Below are 15,140 nucleotides of genomic sequence, written 5' to 3'. Positions count from 1 at the left end.
CTAATGTAGGGAAATTTGACAGCAATTTGTAGACAGCATGGTTCGCCAACAGTAATACAATGTCTGGCCATATAATCTCTCTTTCACTGAGGTTAATTGCGGCATAAATGTTATTCTGCACATCGAGAACTTCAAAGTAAAAGCAAAATGCTGTGAATATTGAAAATCTGAAATAAAAACAGAAAAGGCGAGAAAGGGCCATATTGCAGAAATTTAACTCTTTGCCTCTCCACAGATTCTGAAGGACCTGCTGACTTTTTCCAGAATTTTCTGTTTTAAATTGAAAAGGACTTTTCTTCTTCACTTCAACCTTTGCCCCTTTATAGGCAAACTGAATCTTGATTTAATGTCTCGTATGAAAAAACATTATGGGATGGCACAGTGGTTAGCACTGCTGCCTCATCGTGCCAGGGACCCAAGTTTGATTCCTGGCTGTGTCACTGTCTGTGTGGAGGTTGCACATTTTCCCCATGTCTGTGTGAGTTTCCTCTGGATGCTCCAGTTTCCTCCCACTGTCCCAAAGACATGTTGGTTAGGTGCATTGATCCGAGCAGGCATCAGACTGTGGCACCTAGGGGAATTTCACAGTAACTTCATTGCAGTCTTAATGTAAGTGTTACTTGTGACTAATAAATTAACTCTACAGTGGGGGGAATTCTCAGGCTGTTCACACCAGGGGATTCTCTGGTCCCGCTGGTAGTGCCACCTCCTGCTACCGTAAAACACACAACTGGGAGGCTGGAGAACTCTGTGCAATATCTATGACAATTCAGCAGTTCCTCAGTGCTACTTTGAGCATCAGTCTAGTTCCTGGAGTTGGGCTTGAGTTCGTGAATTCTGTCTGAGTTAGTACTACTGCCTATCTAAGACTCACACCAGTACTTTGATTCTTTGGTCTGTCAGACAAAGCTATCAAGAGGATATGAATCATATAGCTAAACCATTAAATAGCATTCTTACATGGAAACTGTTGTGATTTTTCTCCCCATTTCGGGTGCAAAGCAATATTCCCACGAAGATGTGTGCGTGCATGATCAGGCAACAATCTGAAATGTACTTGTGCATAGGCATAAGCAGGCCATTCACAATTTTGTCAGTTTGTTGGGAGAAATTTCCCACTTAATTTAAAATCTAAATTATTTTTAACTAAAACAAAGTCCTCGGGGGAGTTTGTAACTTGACCAGGGCAGATTTACAATGAAACGCAGTGTGCCTATAGGTACAGGCCTTCCAAATGACACGGAGCCTCTAAATGTTCAGTGAGTTTCTCTCAGCCGATCAAGAATAGAATAGCTTTGAAATCCCTCCCAGAATTTGCACAATAGTCACTCTGCTAGCCAGTCACAGAAGACGAGGTAATTCTTTCCTGAGGCCATCTCTGGCTGGAAATACATTACCCATGCAACTTGTTTCATGGTGAGGGGCAGCAGTGTATATTCGGGAGACCGAGCCTTTGGCCCTTGATGGGAATTGTAGTTGGGATGTGTGGCATTTGTTGCCCAATGTTTGAGAGTTCAGAGCCAATGTTTTGTGACTCGACAAGAGTGATCCAGACTCCACGTTTGCTCTGTCTTTCTCCACAGATGTTGTCAGACCAGCTGAGGTTTTCCAGTATCCTCAGTTCTTGTTTCAGCATCTGCAGTGACTTTCTTTTATCTTTTTGCAGTTTGAATTTGAGAGTGCAAGCTTGATCTCTTGAAAACCAAGGTTGCTAGCAGGGCTGGGTCATTCAGAGCTGCCCGCACCCCCCAGTATAACATCTGGCTCCAAGATTATTTTTTGACCAAGTGTCAAAAAATATGGTGGGAAAAGCCGGCATTGGAGCCAATGGGCGACACACCACTTTTCCCATCTGAATTGACACTTAGCCAAAACAAAAGAAAATTCCACCACATGTTTCTACATGGTTATCTGCACCTACAGTTTACCAGCTTCATTTGTGTGTTTACATGCATGCATTATAAAGCTAATTTGGACCATGTTACATTCTCTCTTAGTCTGATTCAATGTATAACTTAATTCTTTCATACTCTGGTGCTATTTGACTCATCCTTTGTGTATCTTACTTTGCCTTTCTAATGCCACATCCAACAGAATGATACTGAATTTTTTACTTAGATGAGGCAAATTTGTACACCGTCCCTGGGAGGTATTGCTGCTGCTTGTTTGTAGCTGTGATAAATTTGCATTTAAATTGGGTAATTGCTCAGATAATAACTGAATTAACTGGCTGATGTCTCATGGGAAGTACAAAAGCTAATGCTAATATCACACCAATTTCTTGACAAAATGCTAACTTGTCACAAGTCCCCACAAGAAATTTGTACCTAAATGTTTGTGCTTAGATTGGTAATCCACTGAGGTGGCATTCAGCCCCAAATTCGGATCATTCTCCTTTGCACTCAAACCTGTGCTGTACCCGGCAGGAAGATCTCTGACAGCCTTGCGCTACTCGGGGATACGATCGCCTACGCGCAGGACAGGCAGGTGGATACGTGCCTCATCAGCCTAGACCAGGAGAAAGCGTTTGACAGAATATAGCACAGCTACATGATGGATGTGCTCTCCAAAATGGGCTTTGGGGAGGGACTCCCCAATTGGATCCGGCTGCTCTACACCGATATCAGTAGCACAGTTTCAGTGAATGGGTGGGAAACAGCTTCCAAATCAGGTCTGGAGTCAGACAGGGCTGCCCCCTCTCCTTCGTCCTTTTTGTGTGTTGCATTGGACCCTTTGTCTAGGCCCTCAGAAGTGACCCAGGCATCAAAGGGGTGACAATCCTGGCAGCGGAGGCACGCAGGTCAAAGCCTCCCTGTAAAAGGATGACGTGGCTATCTTCTGCTCGGACCCCTTGTCTGTTTGCAGGCTCCTCCAGGTCTGCAAGCAGTTCAAGCTGGCCTTGGGAGCCAAAGTCAACCAGGGTAAGAGCGAGGCCATGTTCTTTGGGAACTGGGCCGACAAATCCTTTGTCCCCTTCTCCGTCGGGGCAGATTACCTGAAGGTGCTGGGGGTATGGTTTGGAGCGGCAGGGGCATGCGCCAAAAACTGGGACGAGCGCACCGCCAAAGCCAGGCAGAAACTGGGCTTGTGGGAGCAAAGCTCCCTTTCCATGACAGGGAAAAGGCTGGTGATCTGGTGCGAGGTGCTGTCCGTGTTGTTGTATGTGGCGCAGGTGTGGCCTATCCCCAAATCCTGCGCTGCAGCAGTGACGCAGGCCATCTTCAAGTTTATCTGGAGATCAAAGATGGATCGCGTCCAGAGGGAAGCGATGCACAAATCTCCAGAGAACGGAGGGAAAAACGTTCCCAACGCTGCCCTCATCCTGATGGCCACCTTTGTGTGCGGCTGCATCAAGCTGTGCATAGATCCTCGGTACACTAACAGCAAGTGCCACTACTTTTTGGGGTTCTACCTGTCCCGAGTGTTCCGGGGGATGGATCTGGCTGCACTGCTGCGGAGCGCTCCAGGTGGTTGGACCGTGCCGCGGCGCCTGTCCTTCATGGAGAGGTTCTTCCGCGAGCGCACAATTGGCCACGTGGCAATTGAGCGGTGGCGTTCTTGGGGCCCTGAGAGAAAAGGAGACGGCGGATCCTGTCGGATGGTTCCCTGAGCAGACTGTCAGTGTCATCTGGCAGAACGCCTCATCACCAGAACTGACTGACAAGCACCAAGATCTAGCTTGGCTGGTGGTGAGAAGGGCACTCCCCATCAGATCCTTTATGCACGATCGAGGTCTCAACAGCACCGCACGCTGCCCTCGAAACGGCTGTGGGGCTGACGAGACGGTCGCACGCCTCCTTGTGGAATCTGCCTTTGCAAAGAGGATCTGGAGTGAGATGCAGTGGTATTTGTTGAGGTTCGTCCCGAGCAGCTCAGTGACACAGGTCTCTGTGCTCTACGGGCTGATTCCGGGGACGCACACCGAGACAAATATCAACTGCTGCTGGAAGGTCATCAACTCGGTGAAAGATGCACTTTGGTCCGCCCGAAACTTGCTGATCTTCCGGCTGAAAGAATTGTCCTCGACCGAGTGTTGCAGACTGGCACATTCCAAGGTCCTGGACTACGTGCTGAGGGATGCGCTGAAGCTTGGGGCAGCCGCTGCAAAGGCACAATGGGGAAAGACCACACTATAAGGCCTTCTAACGGAGGCAGACCGAGGGCCCGGGAACTGCAGAATACCCTCGAACTGTGTAACTGTGTGCCAATCTGAGCAATAACGGCACACAGTAGTTTATTGGGGCATGTATATAGTTTTAAGTATTGAAATGTATTGACTGTAATTTGTATAAAAATGTAAAAATGTTTTGATTCTGCACTGTTTGCAATTCAAAGCCGTGTATATTTGCAACAGTTTATTTGAAATTTTTTATGAATAAAGTATATTTTTGGGGAAAAAAACTTGCAGTTAACAATGATTTACCCTTTCTGCCATGATTGCAACTTCGTCCTTAAAGCATGATACAGCTCTTTAAAAACTATTGTCAAACCCCCTTGTACCATCCTTCCCCCAGCACCCCAAACAGAAAACTCTGTGTACTTTTTCATGTGTCAGGATTTTATTGACATTAGAGGGAAGGGTTTGCATTATATAATTTGATGTCCGCATTATGGCTGAATGTAATTTACTTTGCCATGCTTGCAAAAATAGTTGTAAAAGAGGTCCCACATGGCAGATGGTACAAAAATTAAAATTACATGGGATTTGGGGTGGGCTGGTTAGATGGATACAGAGCTGGCTTGGTTGTGGAAGACAGAGAGTAGCAGTGGAAGGGTGCTTTTCAGAATGGAAATCTGTAGCTAGTGGTGTTCCGCTGCAATCAGTGCTGGGACCTCTATTGTTTGTAGTATATATAAATGATCTGGAGGAAAATGTGGGGGATCTGATTAATAAGTTTGAGGATGACATGAAGATTGGTGGAGTTGCTGATAGTGCTGGGGATTGTCAGAGGATATAACAAGATATAGATAGATTGGAGACTTGGGTACAGAAATGGAAGATGGAATTTAATCCAGACAAATGCAAGGTGATGCATTTTGGAGGATTAAATTTAGGTGTAAATGGTAGAACCCTTAGGAACATTAACATATAGAGGGATCTGGGCGTGCAGGTTCACAGTTCCCTAAAAGGGGCAACACAGGTAGCCAAGGTAAGAAAGCTATGGCATGCTTACCTTCATCAGCAGGGGCATTGAGTTCAAGGGTTGGCAAATCATGTTGCAGCTATACAAAACTTTGGTTAGGCCGCATTTGGAGTGTTGCATGGAGTTCTGGTCAGCACATTATCAGAAGGACATGGCAGCTTTGGAGAGAGTGCAAAGAATGTTCAGCAGGATGTTGCTTGGTCTTGAGGGTGTTGGCTATGAGGAGAGGTTCAATGAACTAGGATTGTTTTCACTGGAAAGGCAGAAGCTGAGGGGACTCCTGATAGAGATCTACAAAATTATGAGAGGCATAAACAAGGTGTATAGTCAGAGGCTTTTTCCCAGGGGTGGAAATGTCAATTTTAAGAGGGCACAGATTCAAGGTGGGGGGGAGGGGGAGAGTTTAAAGAGGAGAGGTTTTTCACACAGGTAGTGGTGGCTGCCTGAAACACCCTGCCAGAGGACATGGTGGAAGCAGGCACATTAGCAAAATTTACAAGACATGTGGATGGGTACATAAATAGCGAGGGATATGGACCAAGAAAGGGCAGAAGGCAGTTTTTAGTTTAGTTAGGACATCATGATCACCATGGGCTTGGAGAGCCAAAGGGCCTGTTCCTGTGCTGTACTTTTTTTTGTTCTTTCTTTGTTCTAATATGTAATATTAACTTCCTATATGTTTATCATTAAATATTACATTTTTCCCCTCCTAGTTTCTGCAGATGGAGGCACAGAGTCTTCTGCACTAGTTGATGATAATGGCAGTGAAGAAGATTTTGCATTTGAGGAAATACGCCATGCAAATCCCAGATACCTCCAGCCTGGTGGAGAACAGCTTGCCATTAATGAGGTATTGACCTTTATCATAAATGCTATTCTTATTGTAGTAAGATTGATTTTAAAGTTGATTTCCAACGTGAGATATTAAATACTGAGCACTTCATATACAGAGTTAGCATATGTGAAAGGATGCTTTCAAAAAATGTATCACGAATGTCAGTCCTACACGAGTGAATACTTAATCGGAGTGCGCTTCAACCCAGGCTTTTCTGTGTTATTTGTAAAAACAAAAGAGGTCCATGCATGTGTGTCTCTACATTTTCTGTTAATTGCACAAACACAAATGCCTAACCTTTGCATAAGTAAAGTCAGAGGCTTTCTAAGATCATGGGTGATATGCCATTAGTATTAGCAAGGACACTGTTGATAGTTTTAAAGACAGGTAAGTGTTTTTATGCTTTCTGTCATGTTCTATTTATTTCTTTGACCCTTCTCTATTTTTTTGGAAGTGCTACTTTTTTTCTGTTTCCTTGGAGAGGTGGCCCTTGGATGTTCATTGGTGGTTTTTTAAAAATCAGTGCCAATGTTAATATTATCATCCATTTCCTTTTCCAAATATTCTTCATTCTTCTCTGAAATGTTTATCATTTTTCACAATAATGTTTGCTTTTGCAGGTTTCCAGTTTTTCCCAAGTGCCATGAAATGCAACATTATCTAAGATGTGTTTTATTCATTGCACAGCTTTTTGATGAAAGATGCACCTCATTCTTTGCATAACTCTTAAATCTTAAATCTTAGAATCCATACAGTGCAGAAGGAGGCCATTCAGCCCATTGAATGTGTGCTGACCACAATCCCACTCAGTCCCTATTCCTGTAACCCCCATATTTACCCTGCTAATCTCTCTGACACTAGGGTTAATTTAGCATGGCCAATCCACCTCTCTCGCACATCTTTGGACAGTGGGAGGAAACCAGAGTACCCAGAGGAAACCCTGGCATATACAGGGAGAATGTGCAAACTCCACACAGTCACCCAAGGCTAGATTTGAACCTGGCTCCCTGGCGCTGTGAGGCAGCATTGCTAACCATTATGCCACTGTGCCGCTCCAAACTTATGATGTATAAGTTAATTGAGACAACCAAAGTTGGAATTGTAAAGAATGGAAGCTGAGACATTGATGTTTTTTTCAAATTTTCTCTCCAGCTCTCTTCCCACACTATTACTTGCAGCATTGCTGTTCCATAGATGCCAAGCATCCTCTACAGCATTTGGAGCAAGTACTCATTTTATTTACCTTCTGAGTATCAGCAGGCAGCTTCACCATGTGAAGGATTACAGCATAGACCTATTTTCCACTTTCCATATCTGACCGAGGCCAATTTTAGTGACCCTTTGCCTATCTAGTCTGAGATCAGATAACACTGACCAGGGAATTAACCTGCAGTCCTAATCTCTGTATGGCTCAGATAATCACTAGATCAACTCAAGTCCACTGAGAGGCCTTGATATTTACTGTATTTATTAGCTCCTAATGTATTTTGTGACATTTTGCTTTTATTTATTGAGGCGGTTGTAATCTGAAACTTCTTTCTTTCTGTAGCTGATAAGTGATGGCCATATTGTCTACGCAGAGGCATTATGGGATCACGTTACCATGGACGAACAGGAACTTGGATTCAAAGCCGGAGAAGTCATCCAAGTACTTGATGCCTCCAACAAGGAATGGTGGTGGGGCATGATTGAAGACAAAGAAGCCTGGTTTCCTGCTAGCTTTGTCCGAGTATGTTTTTCAGTACAAAACTGCAAAAGTTGATGATTTTCTCAGGGCAGGTTGACATTTTTACCTGATAAACCTTATTTTTAATTTGAGGGCAAGTCTCCTTTCCTCTTGTGCTCCCTCCCTTCCCTCTTTTCGAATCCCTCTGGAAGATGCAGAGACTGGTTCATCAGTAGTCAACATTCTTCCTATGGCACTCTGATCCTGTGACTGGCTCACACATGATTTGTTGCACACTCAGAATAAAAGACTGACATCTCTTTACACGTTCCTGCAGCATGCCTAAATCAAAAATGTGTGAGTGTTCATAAGTACAAAATAAATTTCAAGATGGCATGTGTATGTGTTGAAAATTAAGAACTTAAGAACTCCATGAGAAAGTTATTTGGATTGAATGAAGAGGATTATAGTTGCCAAGAAGAGTAGTAAATGCAAGGATTTGGGGTATTTTAGAAACCAGCAAAAAGTATAGATGGCGGAGCAAATGAACTGTTGAAGTCAACTAACAAGAATCAGCAAATGGAAGTGTGGGTCCCTTAGAGACTGAGACAGGAGAAATTATAATGGGGGAATAAGAACATGGTAGAGACACTGAATAAATTGTTTGGCTGTCTTTGGAGTAGAAAAGGTAAACAAAAACGTGGAGAGCTAAAAAATTAATGGGAGTGGTGGATTTAAAAATAATAATTATTAATGAAGAGAAAAATTAACAGGACCAGAAGCTGACAAATTCCATGGGCTCCAATAGCCTACGCTGTTGGGCTCTAAAAGAGGCAGTTGCAGAGATGGTGAATACGTTGGTTGTGACCTTCCAAAAATTATTGGCTGCTAGTCTCTTTTCATAAATTGTCCTCTAGATGTTGTCCTACTGACACTTGATCTTGAGCCACTTCATTCCCTGAAACCAGATCCAACAATACTTCCTTCCTCAACAGATAACTATTTCGCACCCTGTCTGTTCCTTTTTTGAATTAGGTCTCTGTTATTAGGACAACGTCATACTTCCATGTAGCTACCTGCTCCTGCCATTCCCCAACTTCATTTACTACACTGTATCTTCATAAAGTCGCCCTTGGCTCATATGACCCTAGGCTGGTCAATCACTGGTGGTGATTTAACCTGAAGATCACCACAGCTCAGATGAGGGGCAAAGTTGAGAAGACAGGCCTTCATGAATAACCTCAGCTGGTATGGAAATTGAACCCATATAGTTGGCATCACAAACCCGCTATCCAGCCAACTGACCTGATCGACACTCGTGTGCACCATAAACATAATTTAGACCTTATTGTGTTCCTTTTCACTCCAAATCCATCTCGTAAATTATTTTTAATTTAGCATTATTTCTCCCCTCCAATAACACAAGCAAACTGCTCCACAAGGTTAGGAGCTAACTATCCAATCTGTGTCGATCCCATCTGTAGCCCTTTTCCAGTCATGTATTCATCTGCTTTATCCTCCTACGTCTATACACACTAGCGTAAAGCATCAGGAGATTACTGCTTCTGAAGTGCTGCTTGGTATGTTCTTTCCTAGCTTCCTAAAATCTGTCTCTTCCTTCTTTGTACCCATGTTGTTAGTACCGACAAGGACCATGACTGCTGACTGTTCAATGCCATAGATTTGGCTTTAGCTGCACTCTCGTTTAAAAAAAAAACATAATTCTCACCATTTAGAACTAATTGGTTGGAAAGTGAGAAGGACTTGGGATCCCATACTATCTGCCAGATCTTCTTTGACTGCCCAATGGTAACCCAGCCCCTCTCTGCCTACACGCCCTTAATGAGCAAATTGATAACATCAGTTTAGCACTAAACTTCACCTTGGAGCTGCTGCTCAATCTCTGAAGCCTGGAGCACAAGCGGCTCCACCTGAAGGCAGTTCCTGTCAATGTGGTTGTCTAGGATGTGAGAAGCACCCTGGAATCCCCATGTGGAAAAGGATATGCATTCCATGGGACCAATATGCCCTGCCATGTCTCTAATCATTAGACTATTAAATGACTTGCCAAAGATAAAATTAAGACTTAAATAAGCAGTTTCTTTCTTTGTGCCAACATCACAAGTTACAACCTGCCAATTTCAGAAAATGCAGTTCATCCGTACACTCTGCATCCTGTCTTTTAATCAATTCTCCATCCATGTTAACATATTACTCTCAACATTATGAGCTCCTCTTGCATTAGTACCTGAAAAAAATAAATGCCTGGCTAGAACTCCTTATAGAATGGCATAACTTTAAACATCTACCATAGATCAGGCAAAAGGCGGGCAATTATAGGCCGGTTAGTTTAACGTCTGTGGTAGGTAAAATGTTAGAATCCGTCATTAAGGAGGAAATTGCGAGGCATCTTGAAGGGAATTGCTTGATAGGGCGGACGCAACACGGTTTCATTAAAGGGAAGTCGTGTCTGACAAATTTACTGGAGTTCTATGAGGATGTGTCTAGGGCAGTGGATAGAGGAGAGCCGGTGGATGTGGTCTTTCTGGATTTTCAGAAGGCGTTTGACAAGGTACCTCACAAGAGGTTATTGCAGAAGGTCAGGGGACATGGAGTTGGGGGTAGGGTGTTAGCGTGGATAGAGGATTGGTTGTCAAATAGGAGGCAGAGAGTGGGGGTCAATGGGTGCTATTCGGATTGGCGGTTGGTGACTAGTGGGGTGCCCCAGGGGTCGGTGCTGGGGCCTCAGCTATTTACCATTTATATAGATGATCTGGAGGAGGGAACCGAGTGCAGGGTGTCGAAATTTGCTGATGACACCAAGATTGGGGGAAAGGCAAATTGTGCGGAGGGTGTGGAGAGTCTGCAGAAGGATCTAGATAGGCTGGGCGAATGGGCCAGGAAATGGCAAATGGAATTTAATGTTGGCAAGTGTGAGGTGGTCCACTTTGGTAGGAAGAATGGTAGGAAGGACTATTACTTACGTGGCGAAAAACTGCAGCAGGCGACGGTGCAGAGGGACCTCGAGGTCCTTGTGCATGAGTCGCAAAAACCCAGCTTGCAGGTGCAGCAGGTGGTCAGGAAGGCGAATGGGATGCTGGCCTTCATAGCGAGGGGGATTGAATATAAAAGTAGGGAGGTCTTGCTGCAGCTGTATAGGGCATTGGTGAGGCCGCAGCTGGAGTACTGTGTGCAGTTTTGGGCACCGCACCTGCGCAAGGATATTTCGGCCCTGGAGGGAGTGCAGAGGAGGTTTACTAGGCTGATACCGGAGTTGAGGGGATTGAGCTATGAGGAGAGGCTGAATAAACTAGGCTTGTACTCGTTAGAGTTTAGAAGAATGAGGGGAGATCTCATTGAGACGTATAAGGTGATGAATGGGATGGATAGGATAGAGGTGGAGAGACTCTTCCCGCTCAAAAAAGACAGTAGGACTAGGGGGCACAGCCTCAAGATAAAGGGGGGGCGGTTTAGAACGGAGTTGAGGAGGAACTTCTTCACTCAAAGGGTGGTGAATCTCTGGAATTCTCTGCCCGTTGAAGTGGTGGAGGCTGCCTCGCTAAATATTTTTAAGACGCGGGTTGATGGGTTCTTGATAAGAGAGGGGATTAAGGGTTATGGGGAGAGGGCGGGAAAGTAGAACTGAGCCACAACAGATCAGCCATGATCTTATTGAATGGCGGGGCAGGCTTGAAGGGCTAGATGGCCTACTCCTGCTCCTATTTCTTATGTTCTTATGTTCTTTCTCCTGAGATGAGGTTTGGCATGCAGGTGCACCTTGACTGCAGTTATGTCACCTCTGTTTTATCAGTTGTAGAGAAACAATGGCAAAAGACAAAGAAACATAGATTTGGGAGGTAACAAAATGTTCAAGAACTTTAAAGATGAAAGGAAGATTGGAAATAGGTGATAGTTTGCAAGGTCAAAGGGGTTGCCGATTATTTTTTATGGATTATTTTATTTTGAGGGGAAGGGTGATTATTACAGTATTGAAGGAGAGGGGACAATACCTCCGGTCGGCGAATGACTAACAATATCAACTAATACACAGACCAGAAAGGTCATTCAGTGGTTAGCAATTTGGTGGAAATAGGACCAAGGGAGCATGAGGGAAGGGTGCAAGTTCAGAGCTAGGGCAGGGGAAGTGTTTGAGGAACTTTAGTCTAGTAAGCTGGTAGAAGGGAGGGAAGTGGCAGAGGCAGATAGCGGTTGGCCTCAATCTTTCTGCAAAGAAATCTGAGTGCTCGCACTTGTTGGAGGTAAAGTTGCATTTGAACATATAAATCAAGAGCAGACATAGACCAATTGGTCCCTCAAGCTTAATCTGCCATTCAATAAAGTCATGGCTAATCTGATTGTAACCTTAACCCCACATTCCTGCCACCCCGATTTAAAAAAATTCACCCCCATGTTAAGCAAGAAGCTAGCTCATCAATCTTCAAAGACTGCTTGCACTGCTATTTGAGGAAGAGAGTTCCAGAGGCTCATTATCCTTCGAGAGAAAAGATTTCTCCTCTTCTCTGTCTTAAATGAGTGACCCTTATTTTTAATCAAAGACTCCTAATTCTAGATTTTCTGACAAGAGGGAGCATCTTTTCCACGTTCACCCCATCAATATCCCTCAGGCTCCTAAAGGTTTTGATCAACTCTTCTAACCTCTACTGGATACAAACCTAACCTCCCCAACCTTCCCTCATAACTCAGCCTGCTTGTTCTTGGCATTAGTATAGTAAACCTTCTCTGAATGGCTCCTAACGCATTTACATCTTTCCTTAAATAAGGAAACCAATATATGTACACGACTCCAGATGTGGTCTCACCAATGCTCTGTGCAATTGAAACATAACCTTACTACTTTTGTAATCAATTCCCCTCACCATAAATAGTGGCATACTATTAGCTTTCCTAATTATTTGTACCTGTTTACTTTAATTTTTCTGACTCACGTACTAGGACACCTAGATCTCTCTGCATCTCAGATGTCTGCAATCTCACCATTTAGCTAATTAGCATTTTCTTATTCTTCCTGCCAAATGGACTACATCACACTTGCCCACGCTATGCTCCATTTGCCAGATTTTTACCCACTCGCTTAACCTATCCTTTGTAGCCTCCTTGCATCCTCTTCACAATTTACTCCCCTATCTATCTTTGTGTCATCAGCAAATTTAGCAACCTACCTTCAATTGGAGGAGACAAGGAGGGAAAAAGTAACTGGAATCGTTTTAGCATTTCTGGACATTTCCGCAAGAGTGAGCAGTTTTGGAAGATGAGAGTAGGACCCGAAAGTGCCCATCTGGTCCAACCAGACCTGGCAGTGAAAAGTTAAACTTATCAGCTAGGCTGTCATATCCATTCAGGTCTGTGTCCTTCCAATTTATGGGATCAAAATTTTAATGGGGACTAAGGCATCATCAAAGGAGGACTTGGCTCAGCAGAACGATAGCTTCAGAAATGTTCTGGTGAACAGAGAGCTAAAGATCATTTGGGATTTTGAAAGTGTAGTTTTAATTTAACTTAGAATCATAGAATCCCCGCAGTGCAGAAGAAGGCCATTTGGCCCATCAAGCCTGCACCTACAACAATCCCACCTAGGCCCTATCCCCATAACCCCATGTATATACCTGCTAATCCCCCCGACACCAAGGGGCAATTTAGCATGACCAATTCATCTAACCCATACGTCTTTGGAGTGTGGGAGGAAACTGGAATACTCGGAGGAAACCCGCACAGATATGGGGAGAATGTGCATACTCACACAGACAATGACCCGAGGCTGGAATTGAACCCAAGACCCTGGCACTGTGAGGCAGCAGTGCTAACCACTGTGCCACCCATCGTAGAGTTTTTTCCAAGGTTGGTTGCTTGGAGATGTAAGTATTTTTGGAGAAAGGGGATGAGATTTATGGAAGTGATCAGTGATATCTTGGTGTGTAATTGATGTGATAGGAACAGTGAAGCCACATGTGATAGCAAAGTCAAATGGGTATCTGTGAACATAGCTTAGAGAAAAATTAAGAGTGGATTGAATGGTAGAGGATATAACGAATTGAGATGGAGGTTGAAATTGCTGAGAATGCAAACTGCATAGTGTAGATGCTAAGGGAGAAAAGCAGTAAAGAGATGTCAACAACTTGTATAGCACTTTGACAAAGGGTTATCTGGACTCGAAATGTCAGCTCTTTTTTCTCCTTACAAATGCTGCCAGACCTGCTGAGATTTTCCAGCATCCTCTTCTGGTTTCAGATCCAAGCATCCGCAGTAATTTGCTTTTAACTTATATAGAGTATTTAATATAATATCCCAAGGTTCTTCATGGGAACATAATTAAATATAAGGACGGGTGGCTAGATGGGTTGAGAACTAGCTTGGCGACAGGAGACAGAGGGTAGCGGTGGAAGGGTCTTTTTCTAGCTGGAGGTCTATGACTAGTGGTGTTCCGCGAGGTTCCATATTGGGACCTCCGCTATTTGTGATATATATAAATGATTTGGAAGAGGGAGTAACTAGTGTGATCAGCAAGTTTGCAGATGAACGAAGATGGCTGGACTTGCTGATAGTGATGACAGTGTCGGACAATACAGCAGAATATAGATGGGCTGGTAAATTGGGCAGTGAAATGGCAGATGGAATTTAATCCAGATAAATGTGAGGTGATGCAATTTGGAAGAAATAACGTAGGGGGGAGTTGTACAATAAATGGTAGGACCATTACGAGTATAGAAACACAGAGGGATCTAGGTGTGCAAGTTCACAAGTCCTTGAAGGTGGCAGCACAGGTGGAGAAGGTGGTAAAGAAGGCATATGGTATGCTTGCCTTTTATAGGAAGGGGTATAGAGTATAAAAGCTGGTGTCTAATGTTGCAGTTGTATAGAACGTTGGTTAGACCACATTTGGAGTGGTATGGAGGGTCTTAGCTATGAGGAGAGATTGGGCTAATTGGGGTTGTTCTCCCTGGAAAGACGGAGAATGAGGGGAGACCTAATAGAAGTGTATAAGATTATGAAGGGTATAGATAGAGTGAACAGTGGGAAGCTTTTTCCCAGGTTGGATGCGAAAATCACGATGGTCACGGGCTTAAGGTGAGAGGGGCAAGGTGTAATTCAGATGTTAGAGGGAGGTTTTTCACACAGAGGGTTGTGGGGGCCTGGAATGCACTGCCAAGTAGGGTGGTGGAGGCAGACACACTAGGGTTGTTTAAGGCTTACCTAGATAGGCACATGAGCAGACTAGAGACGGAGGGATACAAAAGAATGTTCTAGTTGAGGATCAAGAGCCTCAGGACATTCCTGGGAATTAATAGATTCCTGTGGGCTGTCCAACATATTTCATGGCTCACCTGTCTCTTACATTGAAGCTACTGGGGATCTTCTGTTAATGTCTGTATAGGCTGTTGTATGTTTATTGATGTCTCTTTTTTACCTCCACAGGCGATTTGGTCTGCCTTGTTGGCCAACAAGGGGCATACACATGGTGGGTTGTGCGAGGGCTGCT

General features: G+C 44.1%; 1 protein-coding gene across 8 annotated transcripts in view; it reads left to right on the top strand.

The window, feature by feature from the left end:
- LOC145349065 (spermatogenesis-associated protein 13-like) overlaps positions 1 to 15,140 on the top strand; it is a 288,754-nt gene that overhangs the window by 250,320 nt on the left and 23,294 nt on the right. For all 8 annotated transcript variants that reach the window (XM_080197352.1, XM_080197345.1, XM_080197349.1 and 5 more), the window contains 2 exons: positions 5,858 to 5,994; positions 7,529 to 7,708. In XM_080197352.1, the coding sequence (XP_080053478.1) occupies positions 5,858 to 5,994; positions 7,529 to 7,708 (317 nt within the window). The remainder of the gene's footprint in view (positions 1 to 5,857; positions 5,995 to 7,528; positions 7,709 to 15,140) is intronic.

The sequence above is a fragment of the Carcharhinus amblyrhynchos genome, chromosome 10 (assembly GCF_965287045.1).
Source record: "Carcharhinus amblyrhynchos chromosome 10, sCarAmb.v2.hapA, whole genome shotgun sequence".
NCBI classification, from domain to species: domain Eukaryota; kingdom Metazoa; phylum Chordata; class Chondrichthyes; order Carcharhiniformes; family Carcharhinidae; genus Carcharhinus; species Carcharhinus amblyrhynchos.
This window is presented reverse-complemented; position numbering and strand designations above follow the sequence as displayed.